Source organism: Ictidomys tridecemlineatus, chromosome 11, assembly GCF_052094955.1.
Source record: "Ictidomys tridecemlineatus isolate mIctTri1 chromosome 11, mIctTri1.hap1, whole genome shotgun sequence".
Taxonomy (NCBI): Eukaryota; Metazoa; Chordata; class Mammalia; order Rodentia; family Sciuridae; genus Ictidomys; species Ictidomys tridecemlineatus.
Window position 1 is genome coordinate 68826010 of NC_135487.1, and position 24404 is coordinate 68850413.

Consider the following 24404-nt stretch of genomic DNA (forward strand, 5'->3'; position numbering starts at 1 on the left):
AACAAAGCTGGCTATACCACACGTCTTGATTTCAAACTACATTACAAAATTACAGAACTATAAAAATTAAAATAGCATTGCATTATCATAAAAACACATATTAAATAATGACAGAGAACTCAGAAATAAACCCACAGACATGTGGTAAACTATTTTTGACAAGACTACCAAGATGACATAATGGGGAAAGGATATAAAAGGTGTTGGGAAAATAGACCTTTATTTTTTGGGGGGGCTGAAAAGAAAGAAAGAGTAAGGAAGGAAGCTATAAAGTTAGGTTAGGCCCAAGTTATAGAGGGTACCAAAGGTCAGGCTAAGGATTGTGAGTACTTTATTCAACAAGAATATGAAACTGGAAAGTAGAGTTGTACAGTCACTTATCAAAGACTAAAGGATGCATTTGGTTCTAAGTTCAAAATAGGAGTCCCCCACACCCTATAACGGAAAATGTTTACATTATGTTCATTAAAAAACAAAACAAAACAAAAAACCATGCACATATACTTTATAGTTTTTAATTACCAAAGCTGAAAGAAAATACTTTGAAGTGATGTTCAGAACCCCAAAAGTTTTTTTAAGGCTAATTTTTTTGGGCTGGGGATGTTGCTCAAGCGGTAGCGCGCTCGCCTGGCATGCATGCGGTCCTGGTTCGATCCTCAGCACCACATACAAAGATGTTGTCTACCGAAAACTAAAAAAATCAACAAATGGGCCAAAGACCTAAATAGACACTTCTCAGAGGAGGACATACAATCAATCAACAAATATATGAAAAAATGTTCACCTTCTCTAGCAGTTAGAGAAATGCAAATCAAAACATTGCTGGTGGGACTGCAAACTAGTGCAGCCAATTTGGAAAGCAGTATGGAGATTCCTGGGAAAGCTGGGAATGGAACCACCATTTGACCCAGCTATTGCCCTTCTCGGACTATTCCCTGAAGACCTTAAAAGAGCTTATTACAGGGATACTGCCACATCGATGTTCATAGCGGCACAATTCACAATTGCTAGACTGTGGAACCAACCCAGATGCCCTTCAATAGATGAATGGATAAAAAAAAAGTGGCATTTATACACCATGGAATATTACGCAGCACTAAAAAATGACAAAATCATGGATTTTGCAGGGAAATGGATGGCACTAGAGCAGATTATACTTAGTGAAGCTAGCCAATCCCTAAAAAACAAATACCAAATGTCTTCTTTGATATAATGAGAATAACCAGGATCAGAGCAGGGAGGAAGAGCAGGAAGGAAAGATCAACATTAAACAGATACAATAGGTGGGAGGGAAAGGGAGAGAAAAGAGAAATTGCATGGTAATGGAGGGAGATGCTCATTGTTATACTAAAGCACTCATAAGAGGTTTCGAGGGGAATGGGTAAATAAACAAGGAGAGAAGTGAAATACAGTAGATGGGGTAGAGAGACAAGATGGGAGGGGAGGGGGGGGATAGTAGAGGATAGGAAAGGAAGCAGAATACAACAGATACTAATAGAGCATTATGTAAAAATGTGGATATGTAACAGATGTGATTCTGCAATCTGTATTTGGGGTAAAAATGGGAGTTCATAATCAATTTGAATCTAATGTATGAAACATGATATGTCAATAGCTTTGTAATGTTTTGAACAACCAATAAAAAAAAAATAAATAAATAAATTAAAAAAAAAATTAAAATTCTCTCTCTCTTTAAAAAAAAAAAAGGCTAATTTTTATTTATGTAGTCTTCAGTTTTGAAGAAAACTTCCTTTGCATAACTCTAATTTTTTTTTTTTTTGGATCAGGAATTGAACCCAAGGATGCTTAACCACTGAGCCGAATCCCTGGCCCTTTTTATTTATTTATGTTTTAATTTTGAGATAAAGTCTCTGTAAGTTGCTTAGTGCCTTGAACTTGCTGAGGCTGGCTTTGAACTTGCAATCCTTCTGCCTCAGGCTTCCAAACTTCTGGGATAAAATGTGTACCACCACCACTGTGTCTACCTACAATTCTAATTTCAAAACCAAGTTTCTCCAATATTTTTCTTTTTTTCTGGTACCGGGGATTGAACCAAGGGATGCTTAACCATTGAGCCACATTCCCAGCCCTTTTTTATTTTTATTTAGAGACAGGGTCTCACTGAATTGCTAAGTGCCTCACTAAGTTGCTGTGGCTGGTTTTGAACTCACAATCCTCCTGCCTCAGCCTCCAGAGCTGCTAGGATTACAGGTGTGTGCCAACACACCCAGCAAGTTTCTCCAATTTTGATGAAACTGAAAAAAATTTCCAAATTGGTGATGGAAATGGATTGGTGCTACATGCATCTAGTTAAACTAGCAGCAACATGTCAAGAACAAATAGATAAGAAGAAAAAAAGCCCATAATGGTTATTTTTTTTAAGAGAGAGAGAGACAGACAGACAGACAGAGACAGAGAGAATATATTTTTTAAATATTTATTTTTTAGTTTTCTGTGGACACAACATCTTTATTTTATTTTTATGTGGTGCTGAGGATCGAAATGAGCACCCTGTGCATGCCAGGCGAGGTGCTACCGCTTGAGCCACATCCCCAGCCCAATGGTTAATTTTTAATTTTACTTCTTATAAAAAGTTTCTTGCTACTCACAATAGGGTATCATAAAGAACTATAACTTTTATTTTCAGTAACCATCTTTCTTTACCTGCTCCTTTTTTTCTAATGTTTCCCTCTTTCTCTGGGGAAGTTTCCTCTCCTGATCAGCTCAGAATGTGATCCAATAGAGGCAAAATCAAAGTAGTTCTTCAAAATTTTATATAGCTTACTGTTATGACTTAGTTACTATCAAGAAGTAAATCTGAAACTGTCACTTACTATCACCTTCACTGCACTATCCCTTACTCCAAACAGAACATCCCCAATGAGAAAGTATTCATGGAAGAGAAAACCAATCTAGAGAAAAAAACCAAAACAACAACAAAACCAGAGTCAAGTGTGAGGGATGGCAAGATGTCTTTTTTTTTTCCTTTTTTTTTTTTTTTAAATTAGTACCAAGAATTGAACCCAGGGGTGCTCTACCACTGAGCTACATCCTCAGCCCTTTTGATTTTTTAGTTTGAGACCGGATCTCGTTTTGCTAAGTTGTGTAGGGCCTCAATAAGTTGCTGAGGCTGGCTTTGAACCTGTGATCCTCCTGCCTCAGCTTTCTGGTTGCTGGGGATTAGAGGCATGTACCACTATGCCTCGCAAGTACAATGATTTCTTTGGGTGCCTGGATATAGTAATGCCTGTACTTCCCTAAAAATAAGCCAACAAGTTATTCTTTATGCTGATAATATTTTGAGTTTCTATAACTTACATCTGAAGGAGGATTGGTTAATAATCAAAGATGCCTTAATGGACTGCGAGTATAGCTCAGTGTTACCATGCTTGCCTAGCATATGAAAGGCTCTTGTTTGACCCTCAGCATAACCCCCTACTTCCAAAGTGCATTACATCTACATGAAAATAAACTTAACACATTGTAGTGCAGTAATGTACAATTAAATTAAAAAAATCTTTATGTAAAACTTAGGAATATTAAATCAGGTAAAACATGAGATAAACCAGTACAATATACCGTGTATTTCAACCTAATTAAACATAATATATAAGGGAAATTTCTGGTGCAACAGTTATATGCTTATCATTTTATCATATTTTTAAAAACATGGATCCCACTATTTGTACAGGGAAACAAATTAGCTCCATTGGCTCAATGATACTTTAGAATCTTAAATATCTATTACAGTAACTCTGTATTTATATTTATAATAGGAACAGATGGAAGATTTGTATAATTTATGGCTACTAATCCTATATGTAATAATTAATGATTATGGAGAGCCTATTTTCCCTTAGAAAATCACTGTTTAAAAATAAAGATGAGGCGAAGTTTTACTCATCTTAAAATGTGATTAACAAATAAAATGTAGGAGTTGAACTTAATGCGTGTCAAGGAGTTTGTTTACTCACTAGAATTTGTCAAGAATTCAAAAGGAGGGGCTGGGATTGTGGCTTAGGGGTAGAGTGCTTGCCTAGCACGGGCAGGACCCGAGTTGGATCCTCAGCACCACATAAATTGAAGGCACTGTGTTGTATCCATCAAAAAAAAAAAAAAAAAAAAAAAAAAAAGAATTCAAAAGGAGAAGGGCCTCTTTAAGAAGAAATTGAGTCTTAACACTACACACTTGTAGGACTCTCAGTGAATTATTTAAATTCTACCCCCTCCAAACCTTTGACACCATCATTCACTAAAACCATGTTTATTATAAAACCTGCAGGAATGTGTATATTAATCTAATGAGTTGAGAGTTATATTTAGTTGAACTCTGATAGCTAAATTCTTTCCTGAGAAATAGCCTATTGCTGGAAAGGTCTAATTCTAGAAAACTGAGATGGCAAAGATGCGAGCAGGGGGATTTTCTTTCTTTTTCTTCTTGGGCTAAAGGAAATTAGATGATAAATTCTTTAGGTTTTGTCTAGTTTTCAATTTAAAATGTAGCAGAGATGGAGCTCAACATTTTTCTTAGAAATGGGACTATACCTTAATAGATTCACCGTCTGGAAATTCCTTTCCACCCCAATATTCAGATCACGTTTTTTTTTTGGGGGGGGGGTACTTTGTTCCACTTTTCCCCAAAACTGTGTAACACATTTGATTCAATTCATCCTATCTCTTCCCTGCTTTAATAAGACATATTACACTTTTGAATAAAACTGAATCCCTTAAAATTCAATTTATCTGTCTATCTAGTAATATCATAAACACAATTCTATATAAATCTTTTATCATATCAGATTTCTGAAGTTGCTTTAGAATGTAAATATATTTCTCAAAATGCATTTTTATGAAGCACATTTCCACTGGTACTTTTATACCAATGGTCTTTTTGACACTATTGTTTTTGGATTTTCTTCTTTAATTTCTATGCCAGGTTATATGCACATTTGTGTTCTTCTAATTTTTCCTATACTCGTTACCTTTTCATATTTCTAATCCTTCAAAGTCTCTTTAATGCCTCTGATTTCTTTCTGGTCTAAAACTTATTTCAACTGTAAAATAAAAATGAATTCCATTAATGTCCAATTTTATCATTGTTTTTTAACCATTAAATACACAGATGCAATACAGATGTAATAATCCTTTCCTCTTTTATAGCCACATTGCAGTTTCATAACTATAAATTCCAACAAAATTAGCAAACCATAATTTCAGTATGTGAATTGTCATAAGGTATAAATTAAGCCATGTATATATATAAATACACACATATATGTTTCAATAGCACATCAAAGAATTTCAAGTGATTCTCCCCTTCTTTACTGCTTGATGTAGCAAAACATAGCATCAATATGGTCATCATAACACCCACTTATGTGGTAATGAGAGTGGACTGGGACTGAGATGAGGCATGGAATTCATGAAACATAGCTCATTGAGTGAATAGGCGGCAAGTTCATTTGCACTGAGCACTGACTATTCAAACAATGTGGAGATGCTGATTTTATGAACTGAATATAAGAAATAGTAGTTAACAGTACTTATTTAAGCCTTTCCACAAGACAACATATTGGGAGTTTCCCAAGTATAAAAGTTGTCTTAAAGAGGTGAAAAATGGCATGTATATTCCAAAGACAAGAATGGCAACTAATGGAAGATCAGTTTTCCTTGACTAGATGGTACCTGGCACAACGGTTCTCTTTAGTGAAGTTCCACTACAGAGAATGCCAACTTTCAATGCACTTGATGACTCCAGTGATCTGCGGTCATGCATCAAACTAATAAAAAGTTTCCAGGCTATAGGAAGGAGTAAACATATTAAAATTTGAAGCCTAATAAAGTCTATGTTGATCAGGCTCAACAGGGGTTCATACTATAAAAAAAAGGGTCCTTACATAAAGTCAACAAAAGGTTTAGATTGTGTACTTGTCAGACAAATCAAAAAATTCCAACTGCCCATTAATAATACCCTAATTATCCAAAAGCCCATCAATGCATAATTCTCTGCAACTGTTGGAATTTTCACCTTCTTCTTCCAGAAGAAGTGCTCAATTTTCACTGCCAAGGTTCTTGGTAGATTCATTCTTCACTGGAAAAAAAAAAAGTAAATAGTCAAATGTTTATACCGTTTCTGTTTAGCTTGTTCTGTTTTTCCCTCATCTCTCCTTCTTTCGGATGCATAGCAACAGCACTGCTCACAGGGATAGACAAACCACGTTATGTCCTAGGCAGCTGGGATATACAATTCTGGCCATAATAAATGATGTCCGAAAGTAGCAATTATATATTGTGAGGTAACATCCTTCCTGACTCTGTGGAAGACCTGGGAATGGGTACTTACAGTGTGGTTATAATCCCATAAGCATGCCACTGAATAGATCACTATTATCACACAGGCAGGCCACATGTGGTTAAAATAAAAATTTCCATGATTTTTTTTTAAACTTAAAATTAAGGGCCAGTATATGAAGAATGAATGTGGGCTTACAGAAAACTAGACAGCCAATTGACATATCCTTCCTTTCACAGGAAAATAAAGTAGAAATAAAGCTCCTTTGAGGCTCTTGTCTTGCTTAAGGTAAGTAAGATGAAGCTTCATTATCTCATAATGGCTTTTTGAGAACAAAAACTGGACCTTTCCTCCCTGCATCTATCTCCAGAATGCAGAGCAAACATGTTCAATCAATACAAGCACACCATTTTTTACCTGTTGTTGCTGTTGTTTTTTAATCTAAAAAACGGGAACCAGAGTAACTGCTAAATTTATTTCTTTGTACACAATACAAACAAAAGGAAATAATACATAAAAACCCTTTGAAATTTCTGTGCAAGTCAAATACACAATATTTTGCTCAAGGATTATAGCTATTTATCTCCACTGGGTGAATAAGGAAAATAAAGGTCAGAGAGGCATAGTAGATACTCAAGGGCCAACAACTTATAAAAACTGATTCTAGAACCACATTTCTGGGGCTTTGCCTTATATTCCAACTGACAAACTCCTAGGGTTTGCTTAGATTTCATATTGTATCAACAATAAAAATGGTATTTACTGAGTCCTTTCTATGAATAAGGCAAAGAAATAAATTCTATCCAATTTTGTAAACTCCAGCAGTCTTTCAAGTGCCTCCATGACATTAAAAATTAACTGGTTTCTCCTATGGCTTCCCTGAATTTTACATAAACTGTTATAGTACTCACTGTACTATAAAGTTTACACCATGTGTTTTCATGTGCCTAAGATCCCAACTCTACCCATGCTATATACACTAAAAGGGAAGAGAAGGATAAAGAGGAAGGAGGGAAGGAGAGAGAAGGAGGAAAAAAGCAAAGTGATGGATTTATTGGCCTAATCAAGGAAGCTGCTACACTGGGTATTTTCATTAATTCAAATGACCAATTTTGCCCCATGGGATGGCACATGCCTGTAATCCCAGAAGCTTAGGAGACCGAGGCAGGAGGATTGCAAGTTCAAAGTCAGCCTCAGCAACAGAAAGGCACTCAGTGAGACTCTAACTAAAATGCTAAATAGGGTTGGGGATGTAGCTCAGTGGTCAAGTGCCTCCGAATTCAATCCCCAGTAGTCCTCCGGTCCTCCACAAAAAAAAAAAATCAGTTTTGGGTGGATTCCTTCTCTAAAAGTAGAGGTATTTTCTAAACTTGAGTTATAAGAACATCAGAAATACATTTTGCTGGGATTTTTAAATTAATGGAGCTTTGTAGTAATATACAAAGCATTTTTCTCTTTCTTTGCCTACTAAAATTATCTAGTTTTCTTTCAACAGGGCTCCATTTTCTTTTTACTTAGGACTGAAATGCAGCACATTTTTATTATGTCATTTAAATTTGTTAGTCTAACTTTGGTAAACAAGAGCCCAAAAAGCCAGTTACACCATTTTGAGCAGTTCCCACTGGATTAATATAAGAGTTAATCAAAATTGTGTGTGTGTCTCCAGTCTAGAGAGCTACCTTACTTGCTTTACCTTTCACATTCCTTAAAAAGAACAACAAAAATCTCACCCATTGCTGATTAATGTAGGCAGACTTCTGAAAAAATAAATTATGGCAACCTCCAATCACGACAAACATAATAGCCATAAAGTGTGGAACCTACTGAATCCCAGCCCAGAAACACATTTCCCCCTAAACTAGAAAAGAGACATCTTGTGCTATGAAATCAGGATCCAAATCCAATTTCTTCCCAGCTTCTGGAGGAAGAATTTCAAGGCTCTCCAAAGAAAATGCTGTGATCTTATATAATCTCCCTCCTCATCAAGTGACCACCCTGCAGAATATCGAATGCTGTGAGAATGTGAAAAGAAACAGGCACCTTGAAGTGTTTATGAAAAAGAAATGCATGTATAGGAAGACCTGGTATTATTGTTAAGGTGTGTGTACTTATGATGTGACAACTCTGGTATGATCTTTAAATTCTGTCAGATTGTCTTCAATTCTTTGCTACAGCAGTTCTAAATAATCCTTTGTACTGAAAACACTAGTCACCTGTATTCCTGTAAAAAAATCAAACATATACTAAGCAGAAAAATAAAGCAAATTTTATTTAAGGTTACAAGTACACTATCCAAGTATCTATTCTTGTTGCTTCATCACAGGAAGACTTGAATGTGTATTCCTAAACAAGGTGAAAGAGGTGCTGTGTGTGCTGTGTTTATTTCCACAGACAGTGTTTGCTCTGGCTAATAACTCACATTACTAAACAATTTTCCTTGAAGCTATTTAAAGACAGCATTATATGAATTATATTAAAGAAAAAGTTTTTAAAGTTTAAAAAAGTGAAACCAATCATTTAAAACTAAAATTTCTAATTCATTTAGAGAAAAAAATTGTATATTCTCAAATTAAAGAATGAACACAGTATTTAGAGGCCTATAATTTATTATTAAAAACTTCATGTTTGCTAAATTTAAATCTAGTTTCAAATTGTGGTGTGGACAAAATTTTGGTCACCTTAAAAAAATATTCCTTCTAATAACTTGTGCCAAGAAAGAAAAAGCTCATACACATGTACAGAGAACACCTTACAACATAGGTTACTACCTATTACAGCTGGTGCAACAATACAACCTGAACCATACATGTCAATTAATACTATTAAAAACAAAACAGAGATCAACCCAAGGCAAGGATTCCATGCTCCTCTGTAGTTTTATTTATTTATTTATTTATAAAATAACTAAACTTGGCCTATACCATTATTTTTTTTAGATGAAAAAGTTATCTAATAGTTTTTAGTTATGGTGAATAATCTCCCTTACCTTTTAAAAAAAGTAATTACTGAATTTTACTTTTTCTCTAGAATCTTGTACTCTCAAAGATAATTTATTTACTTTAGTGCAAGAAGCCATCCGAGAAACACATGAGACTGGTCTCTCAGCATGGAAGCCAGGGAGAGATAGGCCTGGCTCTGGGAACTTTCCTTGGCTCTACCTCGGCAATACAATGCCCAATGCATGTGACCTTTCCCTCTGCTCTTCTAGGAAGATTCCTCATAGTACTATGGAAATAGGCCATAGTAACCCGCTAGGGATTGTACAGCCCACCTTTAAATTTTTTGGAGAAGAACATTCTATGGAAGTCCTTTGATGTTTCCCGATATAAAGAAAGCAGCTGTGGGCTCCATTTTGTCTAGAAGCTTGATCAGCTGGATCAGCTTGCCTGTCCTGCCCCTGCTTTTGAAACTACTTACGGTGTTCTGTGGTTTTTTTTGCATTTTATTTCTCTTAGTTTTTATTTCTCAGCCAGCCCATTCCACCCAGGGGAACCCCATTTCCATGGTCCATGTGGGACATGGGTAGAACTTTAGTTAATAGTTAATAACTATGTACAAGTTATTTTATATACTCAAGCTTTATGTATACCTTTTCTAGGTATAATACTTTTCCATATAGCCAAATATTCTGTGCATAATTAAAAGGAAATAAAACCAGTGGGCTTAAAAAGAGAGGTAAAGGGTCAAGACATGGTACCACCTTAGTCTAAATGCAGCCAAAATTTTAAACATGTTCCTTTCAACATTGCTCCTTGCTATAAGGTAGGATACTAAAAAAACCTTGTAATCCTTCATTTTAGGAGTCTTAAGAAAAAGTTTTAACTAGAGTTATTTTATTTCTTCATGTAAAACTCCAATAAACCAAAAAAATACCCTATTATAGCCAGATATTCAATTCGATTCATTCATTTAAAGTTGGCATTATAAAACTGATATAATGCTTTCAAATACGACAGAAGCAGCAGTTGTTTGCCTGGTTCTTTATATTATTAATTGTAGCTACTGAATAAATTCTTAAAAGTTTGTAAATATACTGGAAAAACAATATGTAAAGAAATAAGGGCAGTCACATGATTGTTTTGTTTCTTTAGAGTTACAATAAGTACTAAGTATAAATTTACTTACCTCGGTGAAGAACTTTCATGTCATCACTAGATCCTTTCAACACAACATATAACGTTGGGTATTCAATGATCACTTTGTTCTTCAAATTGTCTAGGAGACTTTTATAAGGATCCAGTTCATAATATCTTAGTAATTAGAAGAGCAAAACACAAACAAATATATCCTTAGCATTCAAAATGACTAATAACTAAAACATACATCAGAGAATCTCTTACATTAAATATTTTAAAGGTGATGATATTAACTGAGTAGCCATTATTTATAAGTTTAATGCCGTCTAAGAAAACCAGATAAAAGAGCTATTATATGGAGGTTCCAAAACCAAATCAAAAGTGTATCAAATATTCTAACATTAGGAAATCTTTAAATTAAGTCATTAATTTTCATATCAAGCAGGAATAAAGATTCTACATGATATTTATGTTTAATGTATTATGATTTTATCTTGGATAAAAGAATGACCAGGTAAAAATTAAAATTCCACAATTATATTTACTTTGAGCCTTAAAAGTAAAACAAACTAACTACCTTATGATAAATAATTTCTAATATATGGTGGAAAATAATTGGCTACAAAATATTTCTATAAAAAAATCAACTATAATTATAAATGGTTTCTAAAAATTTATATTGTCATAAAATTAAATTTGGTCTTCCTTTATTCTGAAAGAATAGGTTTAGGGCTGAGGCTGTAGCTCAGCAGTAAAATACTTGCCTAGCATGCATGAGGCACTGGGTTCAATCTTCAGCACCACAAAAAATAAACAAATAAAATAAAGACATTCTGTCCATCTACAACTATTAAAAAAATTAAAAAATAGGTTTAGGTTGATTTTTTTTTTTTTTTTGTACCAGGGAATGAACTCAGGGACACTCAACCACTGAGCCCTATTTTTTATATTTTATTTATAGACAGGGTCTCACTGAGTTGCTCAGCACCTCACTTGTTGCTGAGGCTGGCTTTGAATGAGATCCTCCTGCCTCAGCTTCCCAAGTCACTGGGATTACAGGCATGCACCACTGTGCCTGGAAGGTTTAGGTTTCTGAATGAGGCAAAAGCATAAAATTTAAGCAATACTGAGAGTATCAGTCATGGTATTATGATATAACTGTTAAATGTGTTATAGGTAATTAGATACAAATATTCACTAAGGTATGAAATCCTCAAATTGTTACTTCATAAATTTAAGCTGAATAAAGGTGCATCTCTTTTGCTATAAGTAAGCTTTTACTTGCATTTTGGGGTGGGAGAAAAATGCAAGCTAGCTCACCAGCAGTGGCATATACAAATACGTTAGCATATGAGTATCATTTCAAGTCAAAGAAGAAAAAGTTGAGAACATGTCCACCAGTACAGCGCAGAATTCTTCAGCTTTCTTCTCCTTCTCTACCAATGACAGATGATATTTATATGTGAAAAACTTATCCTGACAGTTGTAACTCCATCCTTTCCCCTCCCCCTCAAGAAAGCACACTGGGATACAAGTGTTCAAGAGTGAGGCTTTCATCAGGATACACTTTGAATCTGCTATAATTTTAAGAGTAAACTGTTCACAAATGTTGGTATTTCTTAATTAATAAATTGTTTATACCCTAACTCAAAGCTGAGTATGTAGCACACTACTCAGAACTCTAGTGCAGTGATTTCTCTATGTTCCAAGTTCGTTCTGGGCAATAGTTTTCAAATAGGGGGAAACACAAGGCTTAACACAATGTAAAACCAAGCCTACTATAAAACCTGATGTCTTTTTAAGAAGTAGGTGACAAGTGAAAGAACAACTGTAAACCCAAACTTCATATGTTCTTTTCTGATCACTCTACCCCTTGAATTTAAATGTTAATTTTAGAATCACAGAATATTATATTGAAAAGAAACTTAGAATAGAAAATAACCTAAGTATTCTACACCAGCCATCCTAGTGTCCGTAGACCATAGAATGCACACATCATTCTTTTCCCTGTGTAATGTAATACAGATGTGCTTAAAATACTTTAAAAGTGGTTCCAGCATTCGAGGATTAACTGCTTCACATCTTTTAAACATTATTTCTCTTTGAAATATGCATTTTTTAAAAGTTAGCAGTAATTACACAAAAAGAAAAATGAGTTATATTAGATACCTGAGGAAAAAATTAACTTATGAAGTAAAATATAAAATGAAGGAAAACAAGACTTGAATTCTTAAACAGGAACTTTTCAAGCAGCAACCTATAACATGTGCAATAACTAATCTGCACATTTTAACTGAATCATGAGGCTTCTATTAAGAGACATTTTCAAATAAGGTAATGTTTTCTACTTATTTCAGGGTTTTTGTAAATAATTTTCAGCATGTACTTAAATGCTTTAGGTGTGTTATTATTATTTTTTTTGGTAGTATTAAATCTGTATGGGTTTCTCTAGATCACCAAAGCTGAAACAATAAGAAACAACAAAAAGAGTTCTTTAAAAGCCATATGGGAATCAGAAACTACTATTATTGCTGATATAATATAAATTATGTTCCCAGCAGAGGAATGTTCAAATACAATTAAAAAATTACAAGCATGTAGCAACTTACATGTGTTTTCAATCCTAAAAATTGATGATTATGCTTCCTTACTTTAAAAAAAATTGGGTCCCTATTTTATGTGCCAAGATTGTAAAGCACATTAGGATACAAAAATTTTTAAAAGACTTGTCAACCCAAAGAATTGTTTTTAAAATAGTTTATTCAATTGCAATGAAAACCTGTTGAGTGGATTTGATTAGAATCACTGGATTTTAATTGGTGTTTATCCTAAAACGTTGCAAACTTCTAATCATAGCGATATTGCTATTGAGTTTATGTTAGCTTCTAGTCCACAGCTTTCCAATCTGTTAACTGAAGAAGTTGGAGTTCATTAAAGAGTGTTTTAGTTGAAATTCTGAACTTCTTACATTTTTGTACTATTAGTGGTAACTCTTAATCTACAGTTATTACTTACCAGATATTTAAAAGTACATTATAGTATCATGTTAAATAATGTAAGCTAATCCCAAAAAACCAAAGGCCAAGTGTTTTCTCTGATAAGTAGATGCTGATACATAATGGGTTTAGGGCAAGGGAAGAATAGAGGAACTTTGGATTAAGCAGAGAAGAAGGGGGGTGGGGCGTGGGGAAGGAGTTGGTAGAATGAGATGAACATTATTACCACTATGGATGGGTATGATTGCACAAATGGTGTGGACTCTATGTCAAGTACAACCAGAGAAATAAAAAGTTGTGCTCCATTTGTGTAAAAAAAAAATTAATTTAAAAAAAGTTCATTATGGAAATTATTCATAAAGAAAGATTCATTATGGACTAGTGATATGGCTCAATGATAGAGCACTTGCCTAGCATGAATGAAGCCATCAGTTCAATGACCAGCACTTAACCTCAACACCCCCTAAAAAAAATGGTGGTGGTGGGCACTGGGATTGTGGGTCAGAGGTAGAGTGTTCACCTAGCATGTGTGAGGCATTGGGTTTGATCCTCAACACCACATAAAAATATTGTGTCCACCTACAACTAAAAAATAAATATCTTTTAAAATATGGTGGCGGTGGGGGGGAGTTAACATTATTTATGTACTTGGAATTTAGTTAAATTAACCAGTAACTTTTAGTGGTTGCTTAGGTTTGGAGTCTAATAATGAGCTAATGTCCTGGCTCCAACATTCACTGGTCTGTTATTCTGAACCAGTTACTCCTCTAATTCCCAGTTTTCATACGTTTCATACCTGAAAGGTAATGACAGTACCACCTCAGAGAGATACTGTGAGGGCTAAGTAATAAAACACAACTTCTAGCTCATTTAAGCCATGAACACATCAGTTTTTCATTTGTATACACCTGAAATAATAAATTCTTACAAATTTTCAGGACAAAGTTACTCAACTTTTTTTTTTTTAAGTAACAAAGAATGGCACTTATTATGTAAGCCCTGAAGCACACATCTGCCTTTATATGCATTTTGCATTTTAAATGTAGACTTACAACTTTCAGTACAACCCTCAAACCATTATATTATCATTATGTTTATATCTAAGCCTTAAAAGTAGTTTGAATGTTTTGGTGTCCATTATCTTCAAGTAGGTTTTAAGAGTTCAGCTTTGTACTATTCAAAACAAAGCTTTAGCTTGTTTGCAAGATATTAAGTCACTGAATCCTAGGGGACAGCTTTATCTTTTCAAAATGTTCACCAATTCTGGTGTTTCCATTAGTAGAATGACTCTGCTACCACAAGACAAACTACTTAGGTTTGGAAGAATTAAGATACCAACATTTGTATTTTTTCTTACCCTCAGGGACCCCTCAGACATTTCCTCTTGTTATTTCACTTGCTCACCCACACAGGCCTCACTAACTGACCCTGTTCCAGGCAGCCTCACAGGGGCATTATGAGGGCAGCATGGCTCCCAGGCTCAACAGGTGTTACAGTGACTGACATTATATAAATAAAATCCTGATACCCAAGGGTGTGCTTTTAATCTTGGCTCTCTCTTACTAACTTTCAAAGAAACGGGCTAAGTTCCTGAACTTTTTTCTTTGCATTTTATTAGTAAATGAGAGTACCTTTTCACAACTCAAAGACTGTGGAGCAGGATTCACAAACCACTTTATTTCCTATTTGATCAATGATGATCTTTGGATCACCACACCTTCTACTTCCTAAAAAATATTAAAACCAAGTTTGAATTTTTCCAGATTTAACAATCTAATAGTCTTGAGTCCACAGCATTTTCCCGCCACAAAATAAAATTACTGGATGAGGTGATCTCCAAGATTTCTCCAACTCTAAAATTCACATTTTTTGATTCTTATCTACCAAAAGTAGCATTTAACTCATATTCTAGTATAGTTGTATTTATTTATCAATCTAGGTTTCTGGGTTAAAAGTATAACTACCTGATTCTCAAAGTACAAAGTTGAGATACAGGTTAAAAAAAATCTTAATAGAGCATAAACCAGTTCATTGTTATCTGATGGCTAAATATTTTTTAAAGAAAGGCTCATTCTGGTACAATGGAATTCACTATAAAGTTTCTGAATCAATTATAAATTAAATATTGGAGATTCACACTTAACCCATATTCTAGTACAAAAGTACTATATTTTAATTGAGTAGAAAAAGAATGAATTAAGTGAATAAACTGATTTTCAAAATCCAAATGAAAAGGAAAAAAACTAGATTTGTTGATGAAGACTCAGACTAAAGAAAGAAAAACGGAAAAAGTTAAATTAAAACATAAAACAAAACTAAGTACAGAAGGACACCACATTTAAAATGTGACAATCTTTGCAAGTTGTAACAGCCAAGACACATTAGAAACAGCTCTCAACAAAGTTTTTTTTAAAAAAATTTACTCAACCTATTAGTTTTCATATTTAAAAAACAACATAGTAAATGAATTAAATAAATATACTTGTGTACTTTGTTTTGGGATTTTTACGTACCCATGTCAGTAAGGATTATACACACTAAACAAGAAACATAAGTCATGAGTTAGTTGTGCAGTACAAACACATACCTCAATTTATAAAGCTCAATAGTTCAGATCTGCACTAGTAGATTATGAAAACTATGGATATGGTGTACTAATATTTAAAAACATGCTTTAATGAGAGGCTTCTAAGACTGATTTGTATAGATATTATTTCTTGGGAATCTTTACTTAATGCCACTGGTAAGTTAAAGGGGATTTAACTTTTCTTCTTTGGTAGGAAAAATTTTTTTATAAAGATTAAATATAAGTGAAACTGTTTCTAAAATATAACTTTCTAAACTAGTACCAGTGATAAGATTTTATACTCCAAAAGTAATTTAGCATCTTTAAGCAGGGAAATAACATACTTATCAGAAATTATGTTTATGATCTATGATGAGACTAGTAGAAGAGACATGAACTTTGCAGACAAACAGACCTAAATTCGAATCCTAGCCTTGTAACTGTAACTTGTTTTTTTTTTGTGTGTGTGTAAGTCAATTTCTTGGAGTCTAAGATCCTATCTTATAAAGACATACTATACATTTTATTCCAATCAATGCATATTAAAACAAATACATTGGCGGGCATTTATTCTTCAACTGATTCCTCAAATATTTATTTAGTGTCTACCTTATATAGGTGTTCTATAGATAACAGTTCACAGAAATAAATCCCACAGTGATATGAGATACCAGAAAAACAAAACAAATACTTCACTGGGATAAATGTCAGAATAGGAATCTAAAGCTAAATACTTAGTAGACATCCCCTCTTATTCTGTATCTACCTCCATGGTACTGGATAACTCTAGCTTTCCCCTCCTCTCCTTAGTTGGTTCTTTTTCTTCTTTTATTCCTAGTTTTACTGAAGTATAACTGTCAAATAGGAATTGTATTTGAGACAAGAGTATCACTAAGTTGTCTAGATTGGCCTTGAACTTTTGGTCCTCCTGCCTCATCCTCCGGAGTAGTCAGGATTACCCACATGTAGCACTATACCTGAAGCAATTTCTTTTTCTTGATGGTGAAAATACTTAAGATGTATCCTCTTCGCAAATTCCAAGTATACTGTACAGTATTATTAATTAGTTATTCAAATCCTTTCTTGTTTTTGCATTTTAAATAGTCTTACTCTTGTTAACAAAACAAATTCTCCCTGGGCTGAACTGAATGCAAAAGTTTTATCAGTACAGGCTCCTACATCTTTATTAGGATGTGTCACTTTGCAAAATCTGATAAGATGCCTAAGAGAAACTTTCACTTAAGGATTGGCTAAATAGTTCATGAGTTAACTACATCTTAAAATGATACTACCTTAGAGTTGGCAGGGACTTTATCCAATCTTTTTAAATCTTCATAGTTAATATACTGAGTTCCCAAGAAGTATCCAGCTCAGGGTAATGCAAGAAAGTAGAGAATTGGGACTAGAAAGCAGATCTGTGAATTCCTACATTCAACTGTTTGCATGTTTCACGTTTTAAAAACATGTGTAACATGTATTTACTTAGTCTACCAAGTTCCAATACTGTTCTTAGCACTAGGAATACCACAGTGAACTATATTATTTACTAGAGCTGACAGGACAAAGGCTTTCCAGGAAGAAAGTATTTTTTAAGGTTGAGACAAGAATACCCTAGGTCTACAGTTACTAAGCAGAGAATTAATATGGTTAATAAACATCAAATTGAGATAATTCTGATGCTTATAATAAGTTACAATGAATGAGAAGTCTAATTAGATAGTAGGTTGAAGCTGTTTGGCTAAAATGAAATATCTGAATCACCTAGAAATTTCAACTACTGTCACCATTTCCTCTAAGAAAATACAAAGTTGGCCATAAAATATTCTATAATTTAATTACAATGGATACATTTAGTAGATGAGCACTAAGAGTCATTTTCCAAGTTAAAAACTCTCATTTTAGTGTAATATTTCACAATTCTCTTAAAAATGATCAAAATAGTATATACTTAAAATAAGATCATTGATATGGAAATTGTAGACTTGTAATCTGCTGAGAATTTGATCACTAGGTTACTTTGGATCTACTCTGAAGTATACTCTTTCTCTCTCCCTTTCTCCCTTTGTCTTGTTTTTTTTTTTTTTTGGTGCTGGGGATTGAACCCAGGCCTTATGCTTGTGAGGCAAGCACTCTACCAACTAAGCTATATTCCCCAGCCCTGAAGAACAGTCTTTCAAACTAATGCTTTCAAGTTCAAAGTCACTGAGATTTTAAAAGCTGTGTTTGAATCTGTTTTGTAAACACTCAACCAGCTGTGCCAGCTAGCTGTACTTCAGCCTCCTTAGAGATAATTTTACAATTCTTCTCATAAAACCACTTTAAGAAGCATGCCACGTGTAAAGCCAATTCTATCCCTGGAAGCATGTCATCTCTGACATGATAAAAATGTTTAGTATACCGTTCTACATATTTCCTTTATGTGTGTGGATATACTTTAGGTTTATCCTAACATTTTTCAATCCTTAAATGATACCTTATTTCCTTTGTTCTACAATCTAGATCCAAAATGTGGTCAAAGTTTAATACTATGCTAAGAATATACTCATCCCAACCATTACTAATTTGAAGTAATCACCAATCCCAAATTACATAACAAAGAACTGTGCTTGGGTTTCACATAATCTAAGAACATGCTTCATGGCCATTTATAGCACTGAGAGGCATGTGCTATCTTGCAAAGAACATGCTATAAAGCTTTGCAGGCAGGCAGGTAGGCCGAGATTTAGATCTATGTCCCACCATTCAATGGTTGTGTGGTAGTAGGCAGGGCTCTCCATGAAATTATATGTTTTAATGCATACATAAACACAACTACGATGTATATAAAAAGAACATAATAGCACCTCAATAAATAGTTAGGCACCCAATGTAGGGTTGCCATATTCCATATTCCATAAGGACATCAAAAAACTTCTAGATTTAATCCAGATTTTAACTCATTCTCACAGCAATTTTTTTTTTTTTTTTTTTTTTTTTGTGTGTGTGTGTGTAAACTCTAGACAGAGCAACTGGACAGAAGAAAGAAATTAAAGGGATACAAATAGAAAAAGAAGAACTCAAATTATCCCTATTAGCTGATGACATGATTCTATATTTGAAGACCCCCAAAACTCCACCAGAAAACCTGTAGAACTCATAAATGAATTCAGCAAAGTAGCAGTATATAAAATTAACATTCATAAGTCTATTCCTATACATCAGTGATGAATCACCTGAAAGGGAAATTAGGAAAACTACCCCATTCATAACAGCCTCAAAGAAAAGAAAATATTTGGGAATCAACCTAACAAGAGGTGAAAGACCTCTGCAATATAAACTATAGAACACTAAAGAAGAAACTGAAGATGACTTTAGAAGATGGAAAGATCTCCCTTGTTCTTAGGCACAATTAATATTGTCAAAAGGCCTGCCAAAAGCACTATACAGATTTAATGTAATTCCTACTAAAATCTCAATGACATTCTTAATAGAAAGAGAAAAAGCAGCCTTGAAATTCATTTGGAAAAATAAGAGACTCAGAATAGCCAAAACAATCCTTAGCAAGAAAAGTGAAACGGGAAGCATCAGGATACCAGCCCTTAAATTATACTACAGAGCTATGGTAACAAATATGGTATGGTATTGGCACCAAAACAGATATGAAGACTAACAGTACAGATTAGAAGACACAGAGACAAACCCACACAAATACAGTTACTTCACACCAGACAAAGTACTTTTCTTACTCAACAAATGGTGCTGGGAAAATTGGAAATCCATATGTAATAAAATGAAATTAGAGCTCTATTTCTTACCCTGCTCAAAATTCAACTCAAAGTTGATCAAGGATCTAGGCATTAAACCAGTGACACTGCACCTGCTAGAAGAAAAAATAGACCCAAATCTCCATCATGTCAGCTTAGGAACGACTTTGTCAACAAGATTCCTAAAGCATAAGAACTAAAATAAAGAATCAATAGATGGGATGGTATTGAACTAAAATGTGTCTTTACAGCAAAGGAAACAATCAAGAATGTGAAGAGAGCCTACAGAATGGGAGAAAATCTTTGCCACCTGAACTTCAGATTAACATTAATCTCCAGGATATATAAATAACTCAAAAAACTTAACACACACACACACACACACACACACACAAAAAAAAAAAATCCCACAACCAAATAACACACTTAATGAATGGGCAAAGGAACTGAATAGATACTTCAGAAGAAGAAATATGAATGGTCAACAAATATATGAGAAAATGTTCAACATCACTAGTAATTACAGAAATGCAAATCAAAACTATACTGAGATTTCATCTCAATCCAGTCAGAATGTCAATTATCTAGAATACAAGTAGGGCTAGGGTTGTGGCTCAGTGGTAGAGTACTTGCCTAGCATGTGTAGGGCCCTGGGTTCGATACTCAGCACCACATATAAAAAAAGGATATTGTGTCCAACCACAACTACAAAAAAAAAAAAAAAAGAATACAAGTAACAATAAATGTTGATGAGGATGTGGGGAAAAAGGTACACTAATACATTGCTGGTGGGATTGCAAACTGGAGCAGCTACTCTGGAAAGCAGTATGGAGATTCCTCAGAAAACTTGGAATGGAACCACCATTTGACCCAGTTATCCCACTCCTTGGCATACAGCCAAAGGACTTAAAATCAGTATATTATAGTGACATGGCCTCATCAGTGATCATAGCAGTTCAATTCAAATAGCTAAGCTATGGAACCAATCTAGGTGCCCTTCAATAGATGAATGGATAAAGAAAATGTGGCACATATACACAAGGGGATATAAGCCATCAAGAAGAATAAAATGATGGTATTTGTTGGTAAATGGATGGAACTAGAAACTATCATACTAAGTGAAATGAGCCAATCTCCAAAAACCAAAGGCCGAATGTTCTCTCTGATATGTGGATACTGACTCATAATGTGGGGAGGGAGGAATGGAGGTTCACCAGATTGGACTGTAGGAAATGGGGGGAAGGGAGGAAAATGGAAATGGGAAAGACAGTAGAATGAATCGGACATAACTTTCCTGTGTTCATATGTTCAATGTAACTCCACATCATGTACAATCACAAGAATGGGAAGTTATAGTTGTATGTATGATACATCAAAATAAATTTTAACTATTATGTATAACTAAAAAGAATAAATAAAAATATAAGAAAAAAAGAATAATTTATGATGTATTGTAAGTTTTGATGACATAAAAGGAAACTTAAACAATTTTTAAGTAAATTCATTAGAATCTAAAACTATGCAAATTGATATATCAATAAGATCCATTTTAAAATACTACAGGCAAGCTCTCTTCTCTAAAAGAAATCTTGATCAGTTTCCTTTTCCCTTGAACTCATATATCCACTCCAATTCTTCCACAGGATTCTATTCTAAATAATGTTTATGTCTGAAAGTCTTTACTGGTTACATAATTATATTTCTCTGTAACAAAAATGTATATTTAAAATTTTAATTTTATTATTTATAACTTTAAGGCTTCAATGTTAAGATTTCTTCTGGACTGAATAATTTGAGGTTATTATCAGTATAAAACTGACCAAAACAACACAAACATTAAAAACATTTAAAGTAAAACTTTATGGGAAGTCATCTTTTTTCTTGGTACCATGGTTGAACCAAGGGCGCTCAACCACTAAACCATATCCCCTGCCCTTTTATTTTAAGTCAGGGCCTTGCTAAATTGCTGAGGCTGGCCTGGAACTTGAAATCCTCCTACTTCAGACTCTGGAGTTGTTGGAATTATAGGTGTGTACCACTATGCCCAGCAGGAAGTCTTAAGACAATGAACAGGTACTAATGATAGCATTTTCTACTAGTTTCTATTGATTTTTAGATTAAGTATTTCCTCTCATTTATAAACACATTAACAGAATCAAATTACAATAGGAAAACAAGAGAAAGCTGAATTCCATCTAGAGAGCAAGCCCTTGTTCTTTACTAACCCTTCCTTCACCACAGTTATTTTTAAGGGACATACCTAAAAGACAGAAATGACTACATATGTATGAAAAGATATTTGAAAGTATTAACACTGCTCTCAGAAATTCTGGAATTTCTTCAGTATTCTCTAGTATATTTAATTTTGCCCCCTCACTATCAAAATAATTTTAACTTTAAAAATACTCTAACAAATCTAATTTTCCATTCTAGTTCAATTAGACAAAGGGTAGAGACTAATATCTTTAAAAAATATTTTTTTAAAATTTTACTTGTAAATGGATACAATACCTTTATATATATTTTTTTATTTATTTGTTTTTGTGGTGCTGAGGATCAAAACCAGTGCTTCACACATTCGAGGCAAGTGCTCTACCACTGAGTGACACCCCCAGCCCATGAGACTAATATCTTTAAGGATGTAAAAATGTGGTTGAAAAAATCCATTCTAATATTAAGTGACATATTTCTTTATACAACTTAAACAACTCAACTTAATAAACATCTATATACTTACATAGAAAACATTAAATATTCTACGGGATCCAAAAGCTTGAGGAGTTTACCACCTGGCCATTGTTTTTCAAAGTGTACTCCAAAGGATAACTTACTCATGTCCCCAGAGATGGTAAAAAAATGTAGGTTTTAGGGTTCTATATAAGATTTATTAAACCAGAACCTCTGTGGATGGGCTGGAAGCATACTTTTTCAACAAATATCCTAGATAATTATGATGGACAATGATATATGAGAAGAACTGTTTCGAGAAGAGAATATATGTTAGACTAGAGAAATGTCTATTGCACAGGAAAAAAACTGGCTGATAAGAGCATGGGTTAAGTGAAAACCAAGGAGGGATCTGGCAGGACTATGTGGTGAGGCAGGCAAGAAACCTGGCTCTTAAAATCAAATAGGGTTGAGAGCTGGTGTGCTGGCAAGCAGAATCTAGAGTCTACTTTGATTCTGAGCAAGTAAGATGAGTTAAGAGCTTAGCTGCACTCTATGACAGTTAGTGGGTACTAGTGAAAGCCAAAGAGAATTCAGTTTGAGCCTCACCTGAGACTTTTAAGTAGGTCAAATCAATTTCTCTTTAAGGGAATAGGAAAAAGTATCTTACCTCTTAACTTCACAGAATATGATTTAAATCATATTAAAGACCCATAATGTTCCAAAGAAAGTAAAGTAACCTAAGTTTTTTTTTATTTAAAAAAACACCTTCTAAGCATGGAAATAAAATCATCCAAAAGAAACAGCTTGTACCTTTTCTGGTTGCTTTTCAAACAAAAAAATGTTCCAAAATTATTAACAAAACTAGCATAATAGGAAACAACTAATAAAATATGTACAACTACAACAGGGTAATAACCTTTTGAAAAGTGATGGTTTCTGTAATATTCATGAAATCAAAGCCTTGATAATTCTTTAACTGTGGCTGGGTTTTAAAGCATACACCCTTGACTTAGGGTGTAACTGGTTTGTGCTTCCACCAAAAAATAATTCTGGGTATCCATTGCAGAGATACTCATAACCTCCACTGAGCACTGTGCTAGTCAGTTTTTCCTTACTGTGACCAAAAAATACCTGACACAAAAAAGGAAAAGTTTATTTTGGCTCACGGTTTCAAAGTTTGGGTCAATGGTCAGCTGGCTCTATTTCTCTGGGCCTGTGATGAGGCAAAACATAATGGGGGAAGGGCATGGTGGAGGAAAGCTGTCAGCTCATGGCAATAGGAAAGCAGAGAGAGAGAGCATTCGAGGAAGGGGCCAGGGATAAGATATAGTCCCCAAAACATGTCCCCAGTGACCTTCTTTTTCCAACTATGCCCCATTAGCCTATAGTTTGAACTACCTTCCAGGAGTCCACTTAGCTATCAATGGATAGATCCACAGAAGAAGTCACAGCCCTCAAGATCCAATTATTTACCAAAAGCCTCACTTCTGGACATTGCTACATCAGGGACCAAGCTTTTAACACATGAGCTTCTTCTGGGGGACATTCCAGATCCAAACCGTAACAGGAGACATTTATGTGTTATATTTTAAATACATGTCTATTGCAAGCTTTACCACATACTCATTTCCCCTCCTAGACTGTGAGAGCTCCATGAAGGTTAGGCTTTTAGATATCTATTACCTATAACTTGGAACAGTGCTGGCACACAGAAGAGGCTCGATGAATATTAACTGAATAAATGAATAATACAGGTTTGGTTAATCTTGTTTTCTTTCTTTCTTCTTCTTCTTCTTCTTCTTTTTTTTTTTTTTTGGTACTAGGGATTGAACCCAATGATGCTTAACTACTGAGCCACATCCCTATCCTTTTTTATTTTTATTTTGGAACAGGGTCTTGCTCAACTACTGAGGGTGGCTTTGAACTTACAATCCTCCTGCCTCAGCCTCCAGAGGCACTGTGATTACACGTGTGTGCCACTGTGCCCAGCGAAGACTTGATTAACCTTCGTCCACTGATACTTTGGGTCAAGTTCATATTTCAAAAAGCTTGCAAAAAAAA

General features: G+C 34.3%; 1 protein-coding gene across 6 annotated transcripts in view; it reads right to left on the reverse strand.

Moving 5' to 3' along the window:
* Positions 1-308: 308 nt before the first annotated feature.
* The window catches only part of Znhit6 (zinc finger HIT-type containing 6), a 65670-nt gene continuing 41574 nt past the window's right edge, over positions 309-24404 (reverse strand). For 4 of the 6 annotated variants that reach the window (XM_021732242.3, XM_078026637.1, XM_040288958.2 and 1 more), the window contains 2 exons: positions 10418-10542; positions 309-6091 (listed from right to left, as the gene is read on the reverse strand). In XM_021732242.3, the coding sequence (XP_021587917.2) occupies positions 6051-6091; positions 10418-10542 (166 nt within the window). In that variant the 3' untranslated portion in view covers positions 309-6050. Of the gene's footprint in view, positions 6092-10417; positions 10543-14995; positions 15092-17991; positions 19790-24404 lie in introns of those variants that run through there. The other 2 variants (XR_013427879.1, XM_078026636.1) reach the window with 2 other exon arrangements.